Source organism: Lynx rufus, unplaced genomic scaffold, assembly GCF_022079265.1.
Source record: "Lynx rufus isolate CCGP_SWC_20201006 ecotype Redwood Valley unplaced genomic scaffold, mLynRuf1.p SCAF_11, whole genome shotgun sequence".
NCBI classification, from domain to species: domain Eukaryota; kingdom Metazoa; phylum Chordata; class Mammalia; order Carnivora; family Felidae; genus Lynx; species Lynx rufus.
Genome location: NW_025814825.1, coordinates 16,836,387 through 16,863,454, shown reverse-complemented (window position 1 = coordinate 16,863,454; position 27,068 = coordinate 16,836,387). Strand labels below are relative to the sequence as shown.

The 27,068-nt window shown below is 36.9% G+C and overlaps 1 protein-coding gene across 9 annotated transcripts in view; it reads right to left on the bottom strand.

Moving 5' to 3' along the window:
- SAMD8 (sterile alpha motif domain containing 8) overlaps positions 1–27,068 on the bottom strand; it is a 78,921-nt gene that overhangs the window by 37,323 nt on the left and 14,530 nt on the right. For 8 of the 9 annotated variants that reach the window (XR_006960895.1, XR_006960896.1, XR_006960897.1 and 5 more), the window contains 2 exons: positions 13,198–13,790; positions 605–700 (listed from right to left, as the gene is read on the bottom strand). Coding sequence is in view for 6 of the 9 variants with exons in the window: in XM_047073007.1 (XP_046928963.1) it covers positions 605–700; positions 13,198–13,790 (689 nt within the window). In the remaining 3 variants the exon portion in view is untranslated. Of the gene's footprint in view, positions 1–604; positions 701–13,197; positions 13,791–20,704; positions 20,875–27,068 lie in introns of all 9 variants that reach the window. The other variant, XM_047073013.1, reaches the window with a different exon arrangement.

Here is a 27,068-nt window from a genome sequence, read left to right as displayed (position 1 = left end):
AAAATTTTTCTTCACTATGCCTTTTTACTTAAATCAAATAATTTCCTCTCACTAAAGTAGGAAAGAAGCCTCCCTTATACTTTTTTTAATAAAAAATTTTTTTCCTTTATATTTCTTAGTGGAAGTGCCAAAGAAACACTTTCCCTATTCATCAATTTCCTACACCATCTTAAGCAAACCACACTGGCTAGACTGATGTGCATGGTGTGCAAAATAATCCCTTTTCTAATGAGCCTCCTGCAAGCAGATAACAATGTCTTCCATTCAAGCACTATCCTTGTCCAAAGACCGTCTTTGGAGGAGTTTCTATCCTTCCACAAAAAGTGATATTTCCGGTTTGTTTCCAAAGAAAGTTAAAGCTAGACTGTTAGCGATTGGCTAACGGCCGAACATTGCCAACTCTGATCTTTGTGTTCAGAATACATTCAGAATGTAACTAAATATGGAGGTATTACCTCACGGTGACTTTCTTGTTGATCAAACCCAAAACATTTTCCATAATGGCTAAAGGAAATTAACAAGGAACAAAGGGAGAAACAAGGTTTGATGAACTTTATCCAAGACAGTAAAAACATTTTGTCTTTTAATGGAATAACTGAGGTACCTGTGTTTGTGGAGAAGAAGAACCAGGAGCCAAATATAGCACAAAATCATGCCACATACTTCTGTCATGGCAAAGGCCCATGGGATTCTAGGAACACTGAAAGAGAAAAAAATTACATTTCATACTGACAAGAAGTGCATGTATGTGACACCTTTTGCAACATGATACTCTTCAAAATTTATTTCTATAACTTTTACCTCTTTTAGGACAGGATATTTAAAGAACCTGGGGGAAAGATCTGTTTCATCAAATATCTCATTTATCAAAACTTCTTTGCTGTTTTTGATTCCCAATTAATGGGTCTCTGTGAAGAGGTGACAATCCTTTTCTTCCTCCCCCCCCCCCCCCCCCCCGTAGAATGGTAGACCTGGATACGAAACTGCCCACAAAAATCAATGGGAAAGGGTTCACCTCCTGCATGATGTGCTAACTGCAGAATCCAGACAATTGGGGCTTGAACTTGACTCTTTTCTCCCTATAGTAATTTTTTTTTTTAATTTGGTTTTGTTTTAGAGGCAGTAAATTGTTTTTACTCCTTTTTCTGCCCTCCTTTGTTTTATATCCTTGTTTTCTTCTATTGTTTCCATTGACCCCTCTTTCCTCACGAAATCCACAGCTCCTGCGGTTATTCACTAGTAAAATACATGTCACATTTCCTAATTTAAAAAGAAAGAGAAAGGGGCACCTGGCTGGCTCAGTTAGTAGAGCATGTGACTCTTGATCTTGAGGTTTAAGTTTGATCCCCATGTTGGGTATAGAGATTACTTACAATCTTAAAAAATAAATAAATAAAAAGAGTGAAGGAGGAGAAAGAGAAGACAGAGGGGGAAAGGAGGTAAAGGTGGAAATGAATTAGTGCAAATATATCATCTCCAGGTGATTGTCTTTTTTTTTTTTTTTCCATTTATTTACTTTGAGAGATTCAGAGAGCGTGAGCTATGGCGGGGTAGGGGGTAGGGTGGGGAGAGAAGGAGAGGGAGAGAGACATAAAATCCCAAGCAGACTCAACACTGCCAGCATGGAGCCTGATGCAGGGCTTGAACTCACAAATTGTGAGATCATGACCTGAACTGAAATCGAGTCAGGCGCTTAACCAACTAAGCCACCCAGGCACCCCTGATTGTCTTATTTTTATTCTTTGTACATTTCCACTAAAATTTTTTGTACAATGTATTAATTTTATAACTAAGGAAATAAACGTATCTTTAAAAATAAAACATGAAATCTGAAAGAAAGGTATTAATAGTTTTATCCAACCAAACCTTATTCAGAGTAAGTGAAGAGAATACATCATCTTTAGTCAGGGACTTGTCATTTATTACCTCAAAAGATTCCTCTTATGTATTTTTAATCTATTGCTGCCTTATTTATCTCGCATTACTAGGGGAAAAGGTTATCACATATCAGAAATTTTTAAATAAAAGAAAAATTCCTTTAAAAGACTTTTAACTATATAAATTTTTAAATGAACATTTAAAAATAATACATATGTATATATGTGTGTATGTATATATATGTGTGTGTGTGTGTATGTGTGTGTGTGTGTATGTGTGTGTGTGTGTGTATATATATATATATATATATATATATATATATACAATTTTACAATGTTTAGGATGAAAATACATTTCTGCCCCACCCTCTACCTAATTCTTGCTTCCCAGAGGCAATCACTTTCACTCTTGTGTTTTATTTAGCATTATATCTCTTAGTCAGCTCCCACAGTCCATTTTCTCTCCCCTATTCTCTACAGTTTCACAATTTTTTAAAAAATAATTTTTGGCTTTTACTTAAGTTTCTAAATACCATTTGCAGCTGAGTCAGTAGAGAACAATAATTAAATCCCTTTCTTGTAGAAATTCTTATAATTCTCTAGAGCTAAAAAATCTTTCTTTCTTTCTTTTCTTTTCTTTTTTTTTTAGTTTGCTCTGTTTCTTATGTGCCTATCATCAATTCAGCTTCAAACTATTCTACCAATTCAATTTTTCCTTTTGGGGAAATCTCTCTTAGAGCTCTTCTTTTTTTTTTCAAATTTAGTAGGTTTGGTCATGATCCCAAGGTTTGCCTTTCCCAGAATGGCATATAAATGGAATCACACAGTACGGTTGCATTTTCTAGTCTGCCCGTATGGCTCTTTTTTTGAAGTAAAACTCGACTTTCACCTTGTAAACTCCTCTTTTCTATATTAGATTCTTTGTTTCCTGAATCCAAGTACTCGTCTTCTTCAGTTTACTCTTTAGTTTTGATTGTTTCCTCCATTCGTTTTCTGAGAAAGACAGGCTGAAGGACAAACTTGTTTTTAATGTTAGATTTATTGAGGTTTTAATTTACAACCCAAAAAATTCATCCCTTTTAGCTGTGTAGTTCAATGAGGTTGACAAACGTATTTGTCAGTCATGTAACCACCGCCACTATAAAGATATAGAATATTTTCATTACTCCAAAAAGTTCCCTTGTGCCCCTCTGTAGTCAACCCCCTCTCTCACTTCTAGCTCTGGGGCAACAAGTCAACTGATTTCTGTCCTATATAGGTTTGCCTTTCTCAGAATGGCATATAAATGGAATCACACAGTATTTATCTAGATACCTTTTGTATCTGCCTATTTTCACTTAGTATAATATATTTCAGATCTACCCATATATACTGCATGTATAATTCTTTACCCTTTCTTTATCTACAATTTCCTTTCCATTCACTGGTTGATGGGTATTTCGGATATGTAATGGATATTTGGATATATTCAGTTTTGGTGGTTTTGAATAAAGACCACATACAAGTCTTTGCATGGATATATGTTTTCATTTCTCTTAGGTAAATACTTAGAAGTGAAACTGTTATGGGTTATGTTAAGAATATGTTTAACTTTTTAAGAAACTATCAAACAGGGGGCGCCTAGGTGGCTCAGTCGGTTTAGTGTCTGACTCTTGATTTCGGCTCAGGTCATGATCCCAAGGTCATGGGATCAAGCCCTGTGTCAGGTTCCATGCTGAGCATGGAGCCTGCTTAGGATACTCTCTCTCTCTCTCTCTCTCTCTCTTGCTCCTCTCCCCTGTTTGCATTCTCTAAAATAAAAAACATATTATTAAAAAAACACAACTATCAAGCTGTTTTCAAAGCAGTTCTGTCATTTTGCATCTCTACCAGCAATGTATGAGATTATCAGTTCCTCTGAATCCTCATCAGGCATTATCATCAATTTTTTTCATTTTAGCAATTCTAGTAGCTGTGGGATTGGAAAGTAAATATTTTGAGACTTGAAAACTTAAAAATATCCTTGGGTCTATCAGCAATTGCACTACTAGGTATTTCCAAAGGATACAAAAATGCTAATTCAAAGGGGCATATGCACCCCAATGTTTACAGCAGCGCTATCAATAGTCAAATTATGGAAAGAGCCCAAATGTCCACTGACTGATGAATGGATAATGATGTGGTGTGTGTGTGTGTGTGTGTGTGTGTGTGTGAGATGGAATATTACTCCGTGACCAAAAAGAATGAAATCTTGCCATTTGCAACAATGTGGATGGAACTAGAGTATATTATACTAAACCAAATAGGTCAGAGAAAGACAAATAGCATGATTTCATTCATGTGGAATTTAAGAAACAAAACAGATGAACATTGGGGAAGAAAGGGAAAATAAGATAAAAACAGGGAGGCAAAGCATAAGAGACTCTTTATAGAGAACAAAGTGAGGGTTGCTGGAGAGGAGTAGGTGGGGGGATGGGCTAAATGGGTGATGCTCATTAATTAGGAGGGCACTTGTTGGGATCAGCACTGGGTGTTACATGTAAGTGATGAATCACTAAATTCTACTCTGAAACCAATACTACACTATATGTTAACTAACTTGAATTTAAAAATTTTTTTTTTTTCAACGTTTATTTATTTTTGGGACAGAGAGAGACAGAGCATGAACGGGGGAGGGGCAGAGAGAGAGGGAGACACAGAATCGGAAACAGGCTCCAGGCTCTGAGCCATCAGCCCAGAGCCCGACGCGGGGCTCGAACTCGTGGACCGCGAGATCGTGACCTGGCTGAAGTCGGACGCTTAACCGACTGCGCCACCCAGGCGCCCCAACTAACTTGAATTTAAATTAAAAAAAAAATTTAAAAACTATCCTTCGGTCTAACCTTATAACTAATTGGTAGTTTGCTTGGACTGAGAATTCTAAGTTAGATGTTATTTTGTCTCAGAAAGTTAAAGGTCTTGTCCTCTAGCTTCCACTGTTGCAAAGAATTTGATGCTATTTAGATTTCCAATCTTTTCTATGTTACTTGTTCTGTCTCTTAAGAAGCTAAATTTTAGGGGGCACCTGGGTTGCTCAGTAGGTTGGGCTTCTGACTTCAGCTCAGGTCATGATCTCACAGCTTGTGAGTTCAAGCCCTGCATCGGGCTCTGTGCTGACAGCTCGGAGCCTGGAGCCTGCTTCAGATTCTGTGCCTCCCTCTCTCTGTGTCCCTCTCCTACTTGCACTCTGTCTCTCTCTCTCAAAAATAAAGATTAAAAAAAATAAATAAATAAAAAGAAGCTAAATTTTAGGATCTTCAGCCTAAAATCCAGTGTTATAAAATTTTCCATTTCTTATTCAGTGGGCCCTTTCAATCTGGAAAGTCACATCCTTTGAATTCAGGAAATTTCCTTTATTATATCCTAAATAATATCTTCCCCTTCATTTTCTCTATGTATTCTTTCTAATACCCTTATTTGTTCACTGTTGGGCCAAATGGATTGATCTTACTTTTTCTCCTCTACTTTTCATTTTTGTTCTACGTACAGGGCAATTTATCAAATCTATATCCCAATTATTCTGCTGGATTTTAAATTTCTACTTTCATTTTTAATTTTCCAAAAGCTTTTTTCTTCTGAATTTTCCTTTTTTATAGCCTACTGTTACTGTCTCATAAAATGCAACATAACATCTCATCTGTGAGAATATGGTTTATTTTTTGAAGTGTTCTTATGCTATTTTGTGTTTGCCATGTTGCTTTTTTCTGTTTGCATTGGTCTTTTGTCCTTAAATGTCTGATCATTCTTGACCATTCATATTTGACAGTGAAGCACTAAAAAAATAATTTGAAGCTCTGTGCGCATAGATTGAGCTTCTCACGTTGTGGGTTTCATGGTAGAGTGATAAAGGGGTCTGGTTGATGAGATAGGGATATCTCCCCTACCATTGTATCTATAGTCCTTTTCTCTTGTGTAGGTTTTCCAAGGAGAGGGATCTGTTCTCCTGTTTAGATGACTGGTGCTGGGAGGGAATGGGGATAAGAAGTCTGGCTACTTAAGGAAGGGAGCTAGAAGTTTCAGTGATCAGTATGTAAATTTATAGTAATCACCTTGAACACATCTAGGTACCTTTGTTCTCATGAGTCCAGAGTCCCTCACATTTAACTACTCTGGAGACTATACCATCTATCTTCTGTTGGAATAGAGCAAGTCTAAAAGCTTTTCAACCAATTCTCCCATATTTGTCTCCTATTTGTACCTGGTTGTGACAGATACCTGGTGCCATCTGTTTAGAGAGTTTTTCTGGGGCTCTGCAACACAAACTCCCCTTTTGGACATTGCTAGCTCCGGTTCCTAATCTTATAATAGGCCCTCAACTTCCTACTTTCCAAATATTCATCATTATCACTACTTTTGCCTTCATAGGATTATAGGGTTCCCCTTCATCTCCTTTTTACTGTTATTTTAGTGGAATGTTGTGAGGAAATGTTTTTTCAAGATCTCATTATTTATTTTGATACAAAGTTATCTAAAATGCATTATACATGTACATGCCTCTTTTTTTCTAGATAAAAATTTAACTTTGGTAATTATTACCATTACTTGGTAATAATCATGATTATGAACACTGATTATTACACTGAATATGATAATGACCTCAGGATTACTGAGAAATGAAGGTTAAGCTCCAGGCTAGAGTAGTTTTTCCATTATTTATGTTTGCTTTTTATAATGCTTCTGGTTCTTCTGTTACTAGTATGGCTATCAGCTATCCTTTCTCACTGTTTTAAGTGGGCCTGCCTATAGAGGCATCCCTATCTCCTAATTTTAAGATGTACTGAAGGTCTTGAAATTGTGTAACATAAGCTTCAGAAACAGACTTTGAAACAAAGATCAATGTGAAAGTGATTAGGAGTGTTCCCAAGGGAAAACCTTAGGGTAGTAAGAAAATGAGATTAGGAAGGCAAGGAAGCAGGGTAAAAGTGAGACATCAAATAAAGGCTTGTGGGGTTAACTATGGCAAGGGTAATTATGGCTCAATCCTATGGGGACTTTGGGAGACAGTGTAGGTCCAACCTAAAAGTTGTCCCAATTAGGGTGAAGAGAAATAAAATATTTATACCCTATCTCATCAGTCATTAGTTAAAGGCCGTTGCTGGAGGGATGTAAATTCCTAAGCATGTTTGCCTCTCTTTCCAAGCAGGCAAAATGTATTCAGCAGCCCAGATGCAGCTCTCCAACACAGATACATTTACTGGATGTTGGGGCATCCACATGCAAGAAAATGAAAAAGAGATCTGAGAGTACACAGGAAAAACACTGATAGCACCTGTTACCATTCTCCTATGAATAAAGCTTCAATGCTTAAGAGCATGAAGATTTGTAGTGGGTGGCACTATAGGGAGTTAGGCAAAATTTGGCTTCATATCCCCATTACAAACTGAAAATTACATACATGTTTACACAAAATTTTGTACACAAATGTTCATAAGCAGCATTAATGGCAGCCAAAAAGTGGACACACCCAAACATTCATTAACTGATCAATGATAAACAAAATGTAGTATATATCCATACAATGGAGTATTATTCTGTAATAAAAAGGAATGAAGCACTGATACATATTACTATATGGATGAATCTTGAAAAATTATGCTAAATGAAAGAAGCCAATCACACGCAAAAAAGGCCACATATTGCATGATTCCATTTATGTGAAATGTCCAGAACAGACAAATTCACAGGTGTAGAAAGTAAATTAGTGGCTTCCAGGGAATGGAAGGAGGAGGGAATGGAATGAGACTGATAATGGATAGGAGTTTCTTTCTGGGGTAATGAAAATATTCTGGAATTAGTGGTGATAGTTGCACAATTTTGTAAATATAATAAAACCCACTGAATTGTACACTTTAAAATAAAATCCTCATTTCTCTCTCAGGTCATTTTTCCACCTTTCTCCCACTACACCTTGGTTATAGGCATCTATCGAACCTCAGCATCCATTCTCTCATTTCTTGAAGACTTCAGCTTCTGGTTCACTGTCACTTTCTCTAAAACTTCTATTGTAACTTGGGTTCTTCTCACTTATCTTTTTACTTCTTCTTTGGCCTTGTCTTTTACTCTGCTTCAGTGACTTGCACCCATGGTTATAACCTGGATCTTGTCATTACTAAGATTATTTTTCATAATCTTAATTTCAAGAATCCTATATAAACCAACACCTCTTTGCTTTCCAGCTTATTCCTTCTAGTACTCCCAACCTCAATAATTTTGAGACCTAAAATCCATTGTTCTTACAACATTTTCACTGTCCTTCACCTATCTCATTTCCTCATGTCCCTTCTTATCCACCTGAGTCTATGGTCAGTCATTGTAATCACTCCCTTGCCTGGTCTTCCTTCATCATGCTGCCTAGCAAACCTTCAAACCTGCTTATTAAATCCAGTTATGCACCTATTCCATCCACCTATTTGAGTGAGGTAGTAAAAATACATCATGCCAACATGACTACTAACTTCAAGGAGGCCATCAGTGCTGCTACTACATCACACAAGTCTACTCACTCTCCTAGATGACTATTTTACACCCCATTCATTTTCCTCAAACTGCCATCTTTCTCTCCATTGTAACTATTTGCAGAGAAAATAAAAACAATCAGGAGAGCACTTCCTCATGCTCTACCATCACATCTAACAATGTGCTTCTGTATTTTCTATCTTCTCTGTTATGTATAAACAGTCCGTGTGCCTAAACCAACCTCTCCTACCCATTAGATCCCATCACTTTTCATTTACTCAAGGACATGACTCTGATCATGTCCATCTCTTTCCTCCTAACATCATTCCCCTCCGCCTAAATTGGGTCATTCCTATCATCAATACAACAAACATACTATAATATAGCCCATCCCAAACTAAAATCCTGGTGACTTTCTATCCTTTCCTTCTCTGTCCAAGATACAGCTCCATTTCTCTACCACCTTTACAGGAAACCTTTTAAGATTTGATTGTTTCCAATTTCTCTCTTCCTATTCTTTTTCTCTCTTATCAACTCTAACCAATTTTTTTTTTAACTTTTCTTGGCTATGAAAAGTTGAACAAATAAATACTTTAAGGTCTTCACTTAAATCCACCGTACAATAATTACCATTTTTTCCAAATTTATTTTTTTTCACTCTTTCTATGCATACCTACATACACACACACACATACTGTTTTGGAAGAACCTGAACCCACCCCCTGCAAAGTAAGTTGCAGACATTATGACACTTCTCTCCTAAATACTACAACATGATTCTCCTGGAAAAAAGGATATCCTTTTCATAACACAATACACTATTATACCCAGGAAACTGTAACACTGATTGTTAGACAACATTGTTTAATATGAAGTCCATACCCAAAATTTCCTAAATGTCCCCAAAATATCAACAGTATATATTTTTTCTTGATATAGGTTCCAATTAAAGTTCATATATTGCTCTTGGTTACAGCTCTTCAATATCCCTACAATTCTCTTTGCCTGACTTCCGTTTGCTATAATATCTACATTTTTGGAGAGTCCAGATCAGCTGTCTTATTAGACTGTTCCTTGTTCTGGATTTGTCTGATAATTTCCTCATGATTAGACTTAAGTTACATTTGGAGGGGCAAGATTATTATATAGTTGATACTGTGAACATCACATCCAATGCACATGTCAGTTTGAAATGCTACATTTGATCATTTGGTTAAAACAATGCATGTCAGATCATGACACTGGAAAGCTACCTTATTCTTCCTATAATTAAGTAGTATGTGAGATGATTATTTTCAAATCATGTGAACATCCTTGATCTTTCACCTAATGATTTTAGCATCCACTGATGACTTGCCTGAATCAATTACTATGCTGGATGTTGCAAAATAGGCCATCCATGTTTATTTGCTGGTATCATTCTTGAAGAATTTCCCCTCTTGCCAGACCATTTTTTGTTTGTTTTATCACTATGGATTCACAAATTCTTTCTTTTACTCAATATATTAGAATCCATTACCATCACTATGCTTTTGGATGTTTTAATTGCCCTAGTTTGATCAGTGCAAGTCCCTTCAAACCAGCTCATATGTTCTTCTGACATGCTTTCATTGGTTTTATGCACTTCCTTGATTTATGGAACAAGAGCTGTTTCGCTCATTTTATATTTTCCTTGCTTCACACTTAAAACTAGTTCATATCAGTTCTTAAAAATCTTCCTCACTCTTCTTTGTGATTTAGTAGTACTCTGCTATGCAGAGTATTATATTCAACCAGTTTTCCAAGGATAGGCATTTATATTATTTCCAATATTTGCAATTACTACAAATAATGTCACAATGAGCAACTGTCACAATGAGCATATGTTTCCTATTTGTGGATTATATCCCATTAGGTAAATTTCAGTAAGTCTCATATTCTCTTTTGAACCCATTACAATCAGCTTCTGCTTTTACTAACTCTTGTGAAGGTCAATGTTGCTATATCTGATGGTTAATTATCCACATTTTACTTGATGCCTGAATAGCACTTAAAAACAGCTAATTATTAATTATTCCTGCCCTCTTACAATACTTTTTTTTAACTTGGCTTCCAGGATACTACTTTCTCTCTCTGCCCTGACATTCTCAGTCTTCTTTACTGGTTTTGCCTTACTTCTCTGATTTCTGTTAGAATGTTCTTGGGCTTGGGGGCATCTGGGTGGCTCAGTTGGTTAACTGTCTGACTTTGGCTCAGGTCACGATCTCATGGTTTGTGAGTTGGAGCCCCACATTGGGCTCTGTGCTGACAGCTTCGGATTCTGTTTCTCCTTCTCTCTGCTCCTCTCATGCTCATGCTCCGTCTCTCTCTCTCTCTCTCTCTCTCTCTCTCTCAAAAATAAACATGTAAAAGATTAAAAAAAATAATAAGGAAATATAAAACAGGTCACTCATTTAAAAAAAGAAAAAAAAAAGAAAAGAATGTTCTTGGGTTCAATCTTTAATCTTCCCACTTTTTAACTCACTCACTAGAAGACCTTATCTAACATCACAGCTTTACCTGTGCTGGTAACTTCCAAATTTCAGCCTACATCTTTCTGAAGTCCAACTCATCCTTCCATCTCTTACTTGACATAATGATTTGGTGTAAAAGATATCTCAGTCTGACATGTCCAAAACCAAATCCTTACATTTCTTTCCAAGTCAGCTGTCTTCCCATCTCTGTAAAGGGCAACTCCATCCTTGCAAAGGGTCAGGTCAAAAATCTTGGAGTAATCCTTGACTTTTCTTTTTCTTATGCCTTACATGCAAATCCATCAGCAAATCTTGTTGGCTGCGCTTTCTAAATATATAAATAGAACTTGACTCTTTCACACCATCTCTACCACTACTATCCTCATCCAATGCACCTCATTTTTGTCAAGGTGAATTCAATAATTTAATCCCTATTTGGCTACACTCAAGTCCACACTCAGGCTATTCTCAGTACAACAACTAGAGTTACCTTTTAAAATGGAAGTTAGATCACTCCTTCTCTAAAATACTTTCCAATGGCTTCCCTTTTCATTCAGAATGAAAGCTAAAATCCACACAATAATCTACAAGTCACTATACAATCTGGATTCCTGTTTCCTCTCAAACTTCATCTCCAACTGTTCTTCCCAGCTCTGATTTGCTGTTCTTTAAACCTGCTAAGTACCCTACCAATTCAGGATTTCTGCAATTTGTGTTGCAACTTGGAATAAGGAAACAACTTGGAACAAAGAACAAGGAGCAAGGAACAACTTGTTTCCTCTGCCTCCAATACTCTTTCCTTAGATATCCATATGCTTTCTTCCTTATTTCCTTGGGGTCTTCTGTTTATAATTGGGAAAACTGTATAGAATAGGGGAGGAGATATAGGGATCTAACAGTTTCTTCAACAGCTTTCATTAGATTCTTCTTTTAGCACCACCCTTTCACCTGCAATATCCAGAGTTTTGAGAAATCTGCAATATAGACTGGGTTGGTTCTCATTTTTCCTAATTGCTGTTTTAGAATTTGATTATTTTAGGTCTGTTTGTTGCCACTCATCCACCTACTTTCTTTTTTTTTATTTTTCTAAATTTTTTTTCAACATTTTATTTATTTTTGGGACAGAGAGAGACAGAGCATGAACGGGGGAGGGGCAGAGAGAGAGGGAGACACAGAATCGGAAACAGGCTCCAGGCTCTGAGCCATCAGCCCAGAGCCTGAAGCGGGGCTCGAACTCATGGACCGCGAGATCGTGACCTGGCTGAAGTCGGACACTCAACCGACTGCGCCACCCAGGCGCCCCTCATCCACCTACTTTCAAACTTCCAAAAATGTATGGCTACTCTCTCCTCTCTTATCTGCTGCATCCTTGTAGGCTTACAACTTAAACAAAAACCTCTTTACTACACTTTAAATCGGGGTTTGTGAGGACAAAAATGTGATATGTACATCATTTTGCCATCTCAACACGAATACTTTAATTCACTTCACAAAAAAAAAAAACACATTCTAAACAAAAAAAACATTCTACAAGGCACTTTCAGAAGGGTAAATATTTTATAAAAACAATCAGGAAAGTTCTACAAACTTGAAACAGATTTTTAAAATCACAAATATAAAAACTAATAGTTTTGAGTTTTGTTCTATTCTTATTTTTCATATGCATATACTATATTCTTTTTTATGCATGCAACACTTCATAAAAACATAGAGGATAGAGGATACTATCAATGAATCAATTTGTATTATTTGTGATAATTCCAATTTATTTGGTGATACAGGAGCCTTCCCTATATTTTTGGAAAAGCTTTTAAACCCCATTCATCAAGAAAAGGTAACCAAATTCCATTTATTATAGACACCATTCCAGGAAACCCTTTTAAAATGTGAACTGCCCAAGGAGCTATAATATAGCTATAAAAAAAATAAATTAACCAGTGGCTTTTCCCACTCACACAGGCTTAAGGTCTAATTTACTTTAAGACAGGGGAACCTGGGTGGCTCAGTCGGTTAAGCGTCTGACTTTGGCCCAGGTCATGATCTCACAGTTTGTGAGTTCGAGCCCCGCATCAGGCTCTGTGCTGACAGCTTGGAGCCTGGAGCCTGCTTTAGATTCTGAGTCTCCCTCTTTCTCTCTCTGCCCCTCCCCCAGCTCATGCTCATACTCTATCTCTGTCAAAAATAAATAAACTTAAAAAAAAAAAGCGACTTCAAAGCATATCTTCATATGCTACCAGATAAATAGAAAGTATGTATCAACCAAAATAATAACAAACAACATAATTATCATAACTATATTATCATTGCTGTTATTGCAACCTTCTGCAAACTTGGCAACTAGAAACAAAACTTACCTGTCTAAGAATATATCTGGGAGTGGTGGATAGGTCTGCATATCAGGCACTCGCTCGTGGACTATAACCATAATGAAAGATGTAAACCCAAATACTATAAAAACATATATACAACTCAATATGGTCTTCCAATACTCTGGGTCCAATCTTCGAATAGAATGTTTGTTTTTACCATTCATGTACTGGTACTGATCAGAATTCAAATCAGTGATCGGTCCATCACAGTCATGTGAAGGCTCTCCATTACAGAGCCACTCTGCGCTGTGAAGAGCACTGATGAAAGGTGTCATGGAACCCATGGGACTGTCACTGTTGTATCCCATTTCTTCTAAAACATCAATATGTATTTTCTGCAATTTTCGGACTGAGAGCATTAACCTTTTAATGTCCCCTAAGATTTTGATTTCCAGAGGAGGAGACCGGAGATCATATTCAGTCAATGTTAGCAATGTGATTCCATCAAGTCGGTGCTTATTACATAAAATGTCCACATATTCAAAAAAGCCTTCATCCTTCAGCCAAACAGCTACATGCTTGGTAGTCCAGCGGCGAATGCAGAGGTGATTAGGAACAGCCATTTCCTTTTCCACTGCCTGTCCAGGGAAATCAGGAAAACAAAACAAAAACTTCAGTGTGTCCTAACAACTCCTTTAAAGACCAAATACACGTAAACATACCAGAAACAATAATTTTTCTACTCTGATCTATTGGCTTCTAGAAGAGAGTAAAAAGGAAAAAAAAAACAAAACCCAAATGATTGGTTTTCAGTAGATTAACATTCTAATAATTTTATGATATGGCCCCCACAGAAGAAGGAAGGCTAATGACTAAACATTTTTACAAAAAATTACTCTACAAATGGCCTTTCCACACCATAGCAAGTGTAACTTCATTAGAAAAAGCCTACTGCTGAGAATTGAGAAAAATCTCATTTTAATGCTTCTCTTAAAATGAGATACAGAAAGATACCTAATACATAAAAATTAATTAAATTTTAGAAATCTTCATGTTTGATGGAATAAGTATCTCCCACTTCTCTAAAATGAGAAAACAAAAACAAGAAACACCACCAAGGTAGATAGAGAACTAGTTTTAGGAAACCCCTTAGATTAAGAATATTTCTACCCACTACACAAATGATTTCTAAACAGATATAAAGCCTATAAACCAGATATAAGTATCTTATTAGCTCATTTCTTTCCATACTTTGAATATACCATTATAGAACTAAATAAGAAATTTCCTTCTTAAACTATCACTGAGATTTCAGTGATAAAATTTTTAAAAGAAAACTGTCATTTCAATGTACTCATATTTGAGGACCCAAACTTTATATTGTGATTGTAAAAGGCCAATAATGTACTATCTGAAAATGTACTAATTATTTTTACTACTTTGATCCACATAGTTCTGTTTATGTTCTTTTTCCATTCTAAAACTTTCAGTAACTTGGGCCTCTATCAGGTTTATAAGATAACACAGGAGACAAAGGCCTACATGGAAAAAACTTATTTCCCTGAAGTACTTTCCTCAGTTACTAAAGCATGTGGGTTTTCTGACATCTTCCATATTTTTAAAGATCCTATTTCCTTCTGAGATGATTTTTTAATTAATTTTTTTGAGAGAGAAAGTGCAAGTGAGCGAGGGAGCAGAGAAAGAGAGAATCCCACGAGGGGTAAAGAGAGAGAGAGAGAGAGAGAGAGAGAGAGGGGGGAGACAATTTTTTTTTAAAAAAACACAGTAGGCAAACTTTAAAGCATAACAACAACAAAAAAATAAAGAATGACATAAGAAATACCCAAATGTCCACTACCCAGTTTGAAAAAATATCAAATAATTCCAATATATGTTCTGTTTCTTAATCTGGGTATTAGTCATAGGTTATGTTCATCTTATAAAAATTCAAGAAGCTATATGCTTATGATCTACACTTTACGTATGTTAAACTATATTTTAAAAGTTTGCTTTAAAAGGCCAAAAACAAAACATCAATACAATTGAATGTCCCTCCCTGATACTGTCCCCTTCCTCCCCTTCCCAGATGAAATAATTCTTGATTTTGGTGTTTATCATTTTCTTATAATATGCACTTTTGGCTATGATAAATCTTCTATGCTTGCTTATGTTGAGAAAAGTAAAAAAACTGCTACTGTTGTACATTCTTCCCCTACCCACACAAACTCTTGCCATGAAGACTTATAAATACTTGAAAAAGGCAGATACTTAATTAACTACATGAGCACCACCACTTAAACCATCAAAAATATTCAGGCAACAAGAAATGCTTATTAAATATTTATTTCTTAATTACTAAAAAGCAATCCTAATTTTTGGAAGCCTTTAATCAGATTTTGTTTCCAAACAGAGTTTTTCATATTATCAATCCACAATAGCTTTTCAATCTTAGAACATTAACAGCACATCTGCCTATAAGGATCTGTATGCTTTAAAAAGCTGCCTAATTCTTATGTACTAAAGAGGTACATAAACTCTTACTCAGCTCTTTTTAGCTACAGTATATCATCGCCATCCCAAACATGTTTTATGCAATTTACCACATTGAATTTATACACACTGATGTATATCATTTTATGTAAGTTATCACATATATACAAAATTCCATTAAAATGACTTTGGTATGTTTTAGTTCATATATATATCCAGATGGTTTCATCCCACCCACTACATACATATCTCTTCCCCAAAGATATGCTCTAAATAAATTTCTTCATCTTTGAATATCCAACCACACCTGTTACATACAAACTCTGCAGCAGTTACGATGTAGCAAATCTGCAAAGTTCATCTCCCACAAAACAAGGCTGGATTCTTCTGTCATTTTATTTTCTATTCTGCTACCTTTCTCCTTTCTCAAACAGCTTACCACCAATGGGTTCCAAGTCACTCCCATCCTTATAGCATTATCCTTCAGTACGGTTTTGTCTCATACACTGTTCAAAATGATCTTCTCTTTGTTTTTTTCTTTTTTTTCCCCTGTCTTAGATCACCAGTTCTCTATACTCTCAATTGGGCCAACAATCAGAGTTTGATGCTGGTGTTTTAGCTGCTACAGAACGAGTAACACAAGGAAGCCTTCTGGAAGTCTCTGAGCCTGCTGTGGCAATGTCCTAAAAACATGACACACTCCACTAATGTGCTTCATCAAGTCAGGACATGTCCTTTAATTGTATGCTACTACATATAGTTAGAGGCCCATATTTATGTAACACCGTGAAAACCTGCACTAAAGAGGTATATTAAAAAGATGATAAAAGGCTTTAGGGCCAATTTAGTATTTATGTTGTGCCATAGAAACTACATGGAACAGGAAATTTTGAACAAAGATATGACGGCTATGAGTTTCATATAAATCCAAAAAAATGAAATTAAGTTAGTGTTTAAGAACACTTTCAGCTTTTATCAACAATTAATATGAATCAATTAAGGTTTAAAGGGACTCCATTTTTGACCAAGATTTAATGAGAGGGACCAAATTTACCCTCCCACCACAAATAACCAAATGATAGACAAAATACATGGGAGAGAAAAAGCATCAAGACACTGGGTATCAGACAAAAAAGATCGCTGCCAAACAGAATACAAAGTGAACCCTACTGCCCCAGCTTACTGCCCTGAGAGGTTCCAAGTCATGTGTGACACAGGACACAAAATGGGTGAGGGCTGGCGGACTTGCTGAGTTGAGGAGATAGAGCTGAGGGTCTGGGGAGATCCAGGTGGCTAGTGTTCATGAAATAGATTACTGGAGAAGAGAAAGATGCACAGACAGAGAACTTGTTATAGACTGAATGCTTTGTCTCCCCAAAATTAATATATTGAAATCCTAACCCCCCAATTAGGAGGTGACTAGTCATGAGGGCAGGGCCCTCATAAATGGGATTAGTTGCCTTTTAAGAGATACTCCAGAGAATTTTATCACCCCTTCCACCACCTAAAGACATAACTAGAAGATGACTGACTATGAAGCAAGAGTCAGGCTCTCACCAGATACCAAATCTGCTGGGCTTTGATCTTGGACTCCTCAGTCTCCAGAACTGTGAGAAATAAGTGTGCTTTGTTTAAGCCACCCAGTCTACAGTATTTTTGTTACAGTAGCCTGAAAAGACTAAGACAGAACCCCAGAGATCTGCAGAGACTGTCCTTTGAATATGCAGCTAAAATGCTGATCATCACATACACACGAGGAAACAAAACAGGACTGAAAAAAGCACCACCCAGAAAGATTAGAGGGAACAACACTCAGTACACACACAAGACCAATACAAATGCCTACCCCAAACACACTGAAAAAAACCAAAAGAATCTCACAATTCATGGGGCATTAGGCAAAGTGCATAGGAAGATCTTGCATAGTAGTAAGACAAAATTAATCCTAAATTAGTAGTTGTTTGACTGGGGGCAATTTGCTACCCCCTCCCCAACATTTGGCAATTTCTGGAGTCATTTTTGGTTGTTACAAGTAGGGAGTCACTTAAAGGGCAGAGGCTACAGATGCTGTTAAACATTCTACAAAGCACAGCATAGCCCTTCACAACAAAGAAATAACTGATTCAAGATGTTGATATTGAGTGCTGATATTGAAAAACCCTGCCCTACAATGAACAGGTCTCTGGTCCAGTCAAATAAATCTTTTTTTTTTTTTTTGAAGTTTATTTATTTTTGAGAGAGACAGCGAGATAAACAGAGAGAGACAGAGACAGAGAAAGAGAGAGAGATTATCCCCAGCCTCCATACTGTCATCACAGAGTCCAACGTGGGGCTCGATCTCATGAATTGTGAGATCATGACTTGAGCTGCAATCAAGAATCGGACACTTAGCCGACTGAGCCACACAGGCACCCCCAGCCAAACAAATGTTAAAATCAAGATCCAAAAGAATCAAATTATTTTCCAGTAACTTAACTACATCCTACAATAAAGTTCAAGATTACTAGGAGTATTTAGCACTCAACAGATAAAATCCATTATGTCTGGCATCCAATCAAAGATGCCTACTCTCTATCCAGAGTAGGAAAAATTACCTATAATTAATAGAAAACAAATCAATCAAAATTGACCCAGAACTAATACAGATTAAATAGAATTAGCTTGGGGCGCCTGGGTGGCGCAGTCGGTTAAGCGTCCGACTTCAGCCAGGTCACGATCTAGCGGTCCATGAGTTCGAGCCCCGCGTCAGGCTCTGGGCTGATGGCTGAGAGCCTGGAGCCTGCTTCTGATTCTGTGTCTCCCTCTCTCTCTGCCCCTCCCCCGTTCATGTTCTGTCTCTCTCTGTCCCCCCAAAAAATAAATAAACGTTGAAAAAAAAATTAAAATAAATAAATAAATAGAATTAGCAGACAAGAAAATCAATGAAGTTATGATAACTCTATTACATATTCAAGAAGTTATAGACATGGGCCTTAAACAAGCTCCAATGGAAACTTCTAAAGATGAAATTACAATACACAGAATGAAAAATACACTGGATTGGATTAACAGCTGATTAGACATTACAAAAGATAAGAACAATAAACTTGAAGACACAACAACAGGAATTACTCAAAATGAAACACAAGAAAAGATAAGTTTTTTTTTCCTTTGAAAGTAACCTTGTAGGGGCACCTGGGTGGCTCAGCCTGTTAAGTGTCTGACTTCGGCTCAGGTCATGATCTCATGGTTCCTGAGTGGGAGCCCCGCGTCGGGCTCTGTGCTGACAGCTCAGAGCCTAGAGCCTGCTTTGGATTCTGTGTCTCCCTCTCTCTCTGCCCCTCCCCCACTCATGCTCTGTCTCTCTCTGTCTCTTAAAAATAAATAACTGTTAAGAAAAAAGTTTTTTAAAAAGACACTCAAAAAAAAGCATTTGAAAAAATCCAATATTTATTCCTGATAAAACCTTTCGGCAAACCAAAAACAGAAGCGTCATCAACTTTATAAAGGGCTCTTTGAAAAACCTGTAGCTAATATCATACTTAATGACAGAAGTCTATACACTTTCTTATAATATCAGGAACAAGCCAAAACTATCCATTCTCACCAATTTATATACATTGGACATTCTGGCCAGTAGAATAAGGCAAGAAAAGGGAATAAAGCTATACAGATTAGATAGTAAGAAATAAAACTCACAATCTGCAGAATTTGCAAGCAATATAATTGTTTATTTAGGAAATTCAGTGGAATCTATATGTACACACAAAAACCTACCACAACTAGTAAGTTAGTTTAGCAAGATTGCTAGATATAAGATCAATATACAAAAATCAATTGTATTTCTATATACTAACAATAAAAATTCAAAAACTGAAATTTATAGGGGCACCGGGGAGGCTCAGTTGGTTAAGCATCTGACTCTTGGTTTCAGCTCAGGTCATGACCTCGTGGTTCCTGAGTTCCAGAACACTGGCTCTGTGCTGACAGTGTGGAGCCTGCTTTGAATCCCCTCTCTCACTCTCTCTGACCCTCCCTTGTTCATGCTCTCTCTCTCAAAATAATTAAATAAACTTAAAAAAATAGAAATTTATAAAACACTACCATTTACAATAGCATCAAAAAATATCAAATACTCAAGGATAAATCTGACCAAACCCGGAAAAGACCTGTACACTAAAACCTATAAAACACTGTAAGAGAAATTAAAGATCTAAATAAACAATGAGAGATGGGTGGGTCAGAAGATTCAATATTGTTAAGATGTCAATTCTCCCCCAAATTTGAACTACAGATTCAGTGCAATTCTAATCAAAATCCTGGCAGGCTTTTTTGTAGATGTTGATAAACTTAACTCACAAAAGCTCATATGGAAATGTAGAAGATCCAAAAAAACCAAAAACAACTCTGAAAAAGAACAAATTAGCTGATTTCAAGACTTATCATACAGCAATTATTTTCTACCGCTATGTAGCTAATTACTATAAACTTAGTGACCACCCTCAGTTCTTGCCTCTTCTTATTCTGAAAAGCAGCAGCTTCACCTGTGTTGAACTCCCCTTGTACCTAGAATCTCTCCTGGAAAAGCACATTCCTTCTCAAGGACTTGCCTGATTAAGTCAGGTCCACTAAGAATAATCTTAGTTTCTTAGTCAACTGTGCCACATTAACACAACAAAATCACAGGAGTGATCGCCCATCATATTTACAGGTCCCTTCTATTATTATACAACAGTCACTGGAGACCATTTTAGAATTCTATCATCTACCCCAAATCAAGACAAAGTGGTAGTGGCATGATGATAAATAAAGCAATGGAACAGAACAGGGAATCTGGAAATAGACCTAGATAGATAGACAGATCGATAGATACCTGTTTTTCTACAAACATGTAAAGGCAATTTAATGAAGAAAGGATAGTCTTCATCAAATAGTATTGGAACAAATGGATATCCATATGCAAAAAAATCAATCGATATCTCTCACCACATATAAAAATTAACCCCAAATGCATCACAGACCAAATGTGAAGTCTAAAACTATAAATCATCTAGAAGAAAACACAAGAGAAAATCTTTCTTACCTTAGGTTAGGTCAAGATTTCTTAGATATGACACCAAAAGCAAAATCCATAAAAGAATAAACTGATAAACTGGATTTCATTTGTCTAGGCAGGAGACTGAAGGACCTTTATAGTTTTTAGTCTGTAAATTTCTGCATTGTTTGAATCTTTTACAGCAATGTATTTCTATACTAAAAAGACAGAAAATACATAAAAGTAATATATATTCATTGAAGAAATAAAATTTTAAAATTACCTTTGAGACTACTGCTTGTAATTTGTTATAACTCTCACAGAATTTTCTACGAAAAGAAATCATACCACAGATAATTCTGTCTCATTTTTCCTTAACATTATTACATGAATCCTGTCTAATATTATTAAATTATCCTTTGAAAAGGACAGTCCATTAATGGTTATACAATAGTTTGTCCATCTCTCCATTGTTGGCAATTGTTCACAATATTATTACTATTACAAATAGTACTGTAGTGCCTTACTTAAGATTTCTAGGAGTCAAGTAACTATCAAAAAAAATCTCAAGTGTTTCCCCACTAACGTCATTAAAGCTTAATTCACAATTAAAAAACACTGCATGAAAAGCTTGTACTTGTCTAAAACATTAATTGGTATGTATAAAGGAAACATCCCCATTTGAGATAAAATTCTAAAGAGGTTTACTCTGAAATCATGAACAATTAAGAATTTAATTATCAAAGGCACTGAGAGAATATTCAACTCCTGCAGAATCTCATTATCAACAGGCATTAGTCAGAGTTCCAAGTCCTAGATAACAGATAAACAAAAGGAGCTGACTGTTCTGTACAAAGGGGAACAAAAGTATCTTATGGATGGACTCCAGTTAGAAATTTTTGAAAACTATAAAAAATGCAATTTTTGGCACATCAACTCTTTTATTTACAAGCATATTTCTTTTCTTTCCAAATTTAGTTCATACTAATTAGAGATTTCACCAGCCTGAGAGCAAAAGAGCTTACAGTATATTGCCTATATACTGTAAAGATGACTTTATCTCCATACTTAATAAAATGAAAAAACCTTATCATAAGAACTTTAGTTTGGTATTTCTTAACAGTAGCATAGCTATTCCTCAATCAACAAGCCTTTAATGCATCCCATTAGAATGACCCAAATCTCTTCACAATAATATAAATAACTCAGTTGTGTTCTTCTCTATTAAAACTGCAAGTACTGTATGTTAGGCTTGACAAAGTACAACCAGTCCAGAACTGCAAAAGCAGATAATGATTATCAATGAACTCTTTCCCTACTCCTCCTTGTTGAAACTATTTGTGTGCTCCACCCTACCTCTGTATGACCAGTTGCAGAACAATCTGGCCCCCACTGAAAATGACTGAACTGAAAGGAGCATTACCTTCGTGAATCACACTGACTCAGTGTCTGTGACAGATACGATGAATTTGGCACTGATGAATTGGCATCTTTTCCAATCTCCCTCTAGTTGTTTTCTGCTACTACAGAGGTTGAAAACTAAAAAATTATTCCCCAGGATCCCTTGCAACTAGAGTTCTAAATGTGAATTAGGTTCGGTCAAGTGGATTCTCTGACAAGAGATACGGAAAACAGTAAGTGAAGTAGGGGCCATTTTCCTGAAGTTCTGGCTGTCCACAAGACAGACTATGTAAATGTTGGGTGTGTGTTGTATGTGTGTGTGTGTGTGTGTGTGTGTGCATGCGCGCAAAATTCTCCAGTTTTCTGTCACTAAGTGTTGAGTATAAGGAAGAAGTTGCAATTGTGGAACAGCAATGCTGCCTTTCTAATGCCTGCATCAGACACGATGATACGTTCTTTGTTTTATGTTTGTTAAACCATACATAAAACTTACTATTTTAACAATTTTTTAAGTGTACAGAACAGTAGTATTAAGTACATTCACATGGATGTGCAACCATCACCACCATCCACTTTCAGAACTTTTTCTTCATCCCAATTGAAAACTTTGTATCCATTAAACAATAACCCCCCCCATTATCCCCTACTTCCTCACCCCACAACCAACATTCTACTTTCTGTCTCTATAAATTGGACACTAGGTACCTCATATAAGTGAGACAATATTTGTCTTTCTGTGTCTGGCTTATTTTCCTTAGCATAATGTCTTCAAAGTTAGTCCATGTTGTAGCATGTTATCAGAATTTCCTTCCTTTTTAAGGCTGAATAATATTTTGTTGCATGGGGGCGCCTGGGTGGCTCAGTGGGTTGAACCTGAACCTTGATTTCAGATCACATCATGGTTCATGAGTTTGAGCCCCACATCGGGTTCTCTGCTGACAGCATAGAACCTGCTTGGAATTCTCTCTCTCTGCCTATCTCAAAAATAAACAAACATTCGGGGCGCGTGGGTGGCGCAGTCGGTTAAGCGTCCGACTTCAGCCAGGTCACGATCTCACGGTCAGGAGTTCGAGCCCCGCGTCAGGCTCTGGGCTGATGGCTCAGAGCCTGGAGCCTGTTTCCGATTCTGTGTCTCCCTCTTTCTCTGCCCCTCCCCCGTTCATGCTCTGTCTCTCTCTGTCCCAAAAATAAATAAACGTTGAAAAAAAAAAATTAAAAAAAAAAACATTTAAAAAATATTTCATTATATACATATATCACATTTTGTTTACCCATTCATCCATCAACAGACATGAGTTGTTTTCAACTTTTGGCTATTGTGAATAATGCTCCTATAAACACGGCTGTACAATAACTGTTCAAGTCCTATTTTCGCTTCTTTGGTGTATAAACTCAGAAGTAGCTGAGTCTTTGGTAATTTTTTTTATTTTCAGGAATCACCACACCATTTTTCTTTTTCTTTCTTTCTTTCTTTTTTTTTTTTAGAGAGAGAGAGAGAGAGATGGCGCAAGTGAGAAGGGGCAGAGAAAGAAAGAGAGAAAAAGAAAATCTCATGAGGGACTGAGAGAGTACTGTGGGGGGAGAGAGAAGCAGGGCTCACCCAAAGCAGGACTCAAACTCACAAACTGTGAGATCATGACCGAGTCAAAGCCAGCTGCTTAACCAACTGAGCCACCCAAGAGCCCACATACCATTTTTCAAAGTAGCTATACTATTTTACATTTCCACCAGCAATGTATAAGTGTTCCAATTTTTCCATACTCTTGCCAACACTTGTTATTTTATGTTTTTTTTTTTTTAACAATAGTCATCCTAGTGGATGTAAAGTATAAAGTAGTTTTTATTTGATTTCCATAATGATTAGTGATGTTGAGAATCTTTTCATGTGCTTACTGGACATTTGTATATTTTCTTTAGGGAAATGTTTGTTCAAGTCCTTTGCCTATTTTTGAATCAAGTTGGTTTTGTTGTTGAAATGGTATATTCTTTTTAATTTTTTTAATGTTTTTATTTCTTTGTGAGAGAGAGACAGAGCATGAGCGGGGAGGGGCAAGAGACAGAGGGAGACACAGAGTCTGAAGCGGGCTCCAGGCTCTGAGCTGTCAGTACGGAGCCCGATGTGGAACTTGAAATCACGGACCACAAGACCATGACCTGAGCTGAAGTCGGATGCTTAACTGACTGAGCCACCCAGGTGCTCTGAAATGGTACATTCTTAAAATCGTTCCACACCGGCCTTCTAATACCTTTGATGACTGTGGCAAAGGTAGCACTTCTTTGGCACACAAGTTCAAATCTTGTTATAGAAGTCATTCCTAGCAGCCCAGCCCAGAGCCTAGAGTAGTTTCTATCTCTTGTAATTGAACTCGCCTGAATATGTCAGTACAGGCCAGGCCATTCAATCTTCCCAGTTGTTAACTTTCTTTTCTTTCCTTCTTTAAATGTTTACTTATTTATTTTGAGAAAGGGCAGGCATGTGGGAGCAGGGGAGGGGCAGAAACAGAAAGAAAGAGAGAATCCCAAGCAGGCTCTGCACTCTTAGCACAGAGGCCTGACATGGGGCCTGATCCCACCAACCATGAGATCATGACCTGAGCCGAAATCAAGAGTTGGGACACTCAACCAACTGAGCCACCCAGGTACTCCAAACTGTCATCTTTCAAAGCAAGTGAAGTACCTAAGGTTAAAGGCTTCAAGCTTGCTCACAAGGTCCACATTCTAGTTCAATTCTAGGTAAGGCAAATAAATTTATGCTATTTCAACTTCCTGGGAAATTAATTAAGCAGGATACGGTTTCATCTGTTTTTCCCCCCCATTAAATGCACATACTCTTGCATTATCTTTGGAATGAATGACTTGTTTTATTTCAATAAGCTGTACAACATATTTTTTTCTCCACCAAGCACACTGTGCCAATGGAAAAAGATGAAGCAGTAAAATGTCCCATTGATAATTTAAACACAACAAAGGCTCTGATCTGGTCATTTCATCTATTAAATAGGTTCAACTCTATCTATTAAGAATAAGAAAGTAGACAGGTGCCCCACGGCTTCTAGCCAGCCATAGGTCTCCTGGGAGTACAGGATAAGTGAGGAGGCTGTGGGCTTGGGTGCACCAGACTGCCTACTGTGAAGCCCACAGGGGAGAAAATAAAGGAGGCAAATAGCACGACAAATTAAAGAAAGGGGGAGAAAAAGTAAAACATGAATATATCTAGTAAAAAAAGTTATCTAGCACCTAGGGCAGCAGGAGAGCTTAAGAGATTTTTTACGTTAGATTATTTTTATTTTTAGAGACTATAGTAGGGATTACTAAGAATATTACAAAGACCTGTATGATGAGCACATAATAGGTTCTCAACAAGCATTATTAAATAAATGTGCAAAAACAAAGTAGCAATCAAAATAACTGCCCCAATGCCCTTCCAAACAGGATTATTAAAAACAAAATGCCTTGTTTTACACTGGCTATTTCATTCTTAAGAGTATAGTCTTAAAAAGATTTTACATTTTCCCTTTATGCACATTTTTAATAATAAAATTTTATTACAAATTCTTCAGGGCTTCAGTTTTACATCAACAAATTTAGAATGTCTAACTGCCAAGAGACAACCCCTGGTCACTAATTTGATAAACCCATAGGAATCAGGATCTGGTAATCAGCCTCAATGATTGAAAACTCGATCTTTTGTCATTACCCCAGAGTTGATCAAATTGAGTGAGACTACAAGCGAACTTATATAAGGTACTGACAGATAAACTAGAATGCCAATACTAGGCACATAAGTGTCTAGAAAGAATACTCAAGAATCTTGTCCCAGGCAGATTTGTTCACAACTCTGAAGTATCTAGAAGGCTGACTTAATAAGCAGAATGTTACTTATAGAGTAAGTAATCAGAGCACAGAAAAGCAGATGATTTTAAGCAACATTTTTATGAGACTTAATGTATAATGTCTGTGCCTCACAGAGTATCTGTCTAGAAAAAGTTGTTTACACCTCTCAGTTTATCTCTCTTTTCCACACAGAGTAGATATAAAAAACCTTTGACTCCTCCTTTGCCTATGCTCCATGGAATCAATATAAACAATGGTTTTCAACCTGGCTACACATTAGAATAATCTGAAAACAAAAACAAAAACAAAAACAAAAAACATGCCTGTTCTACTTCCCATGCTTTTTTTTTTAACTTTCTTACTGGATCAGAATCTGAGAAGCTTGACATCTGCATTTTTTTTTTTTTTAATTTTTTTTTTTCAACGTTTATTTATTTTTGGGACAGAGAGAAACAGAGCATGAACGGGGGAGGGGCAGAGAGAGAGGTAGACACAGAATGGGAAACAGGCTCCAGGCTCTGAGCCATCAGTCCAGAGCCTGACGCGGGGCTCGAACTCACGGACCGCGAGATCGTGACCTGGCTGAAGTCGGACGCTTAACCGACTGCGCCACCCAGGCACCCCGACATCTGCATTTTTTAAAAGCTCCCCAAGTGATTCTGAAGCACTACACCAGACCATCCAATCTAACTCTGCTTGTTCTTCTACTTCTGGCTTGGCTAACATTTAATCTTTCAAGTTCCTTCACACATATCTTATTTCATCCATTATATGTTGATTCTGTGTTGAGCAGCTGTTTCTCCTATATAAAAATCTACATGATACAACTGAATAAACTATACCTATACACAGAACTGCAGGTAAAGACATATCACACTCTAGGGTTGATACTGATATTGATATATATTAAGAAAAACTGCATTTAGTTTATACTAAAAATAATCCTTCAGAGTCTGTTTATAATACCCTAGCACCCAGGAAACAGAAACTTTTTATTATTTTAAATAACTGATCAAATGTACCCACAATTTGGGGTGCCTGGGTGGCTCAGTCGGTTGAGCATCTGACTCTTGATTTTGGCTCAGGCATGATCTTATGTTCCGTGGGTTCAGAGCTGTGTTGCAATCTGCTTGACAGTGTGGAGACTGCTTGGAATTCTCTATGCCCCTCCTCCACA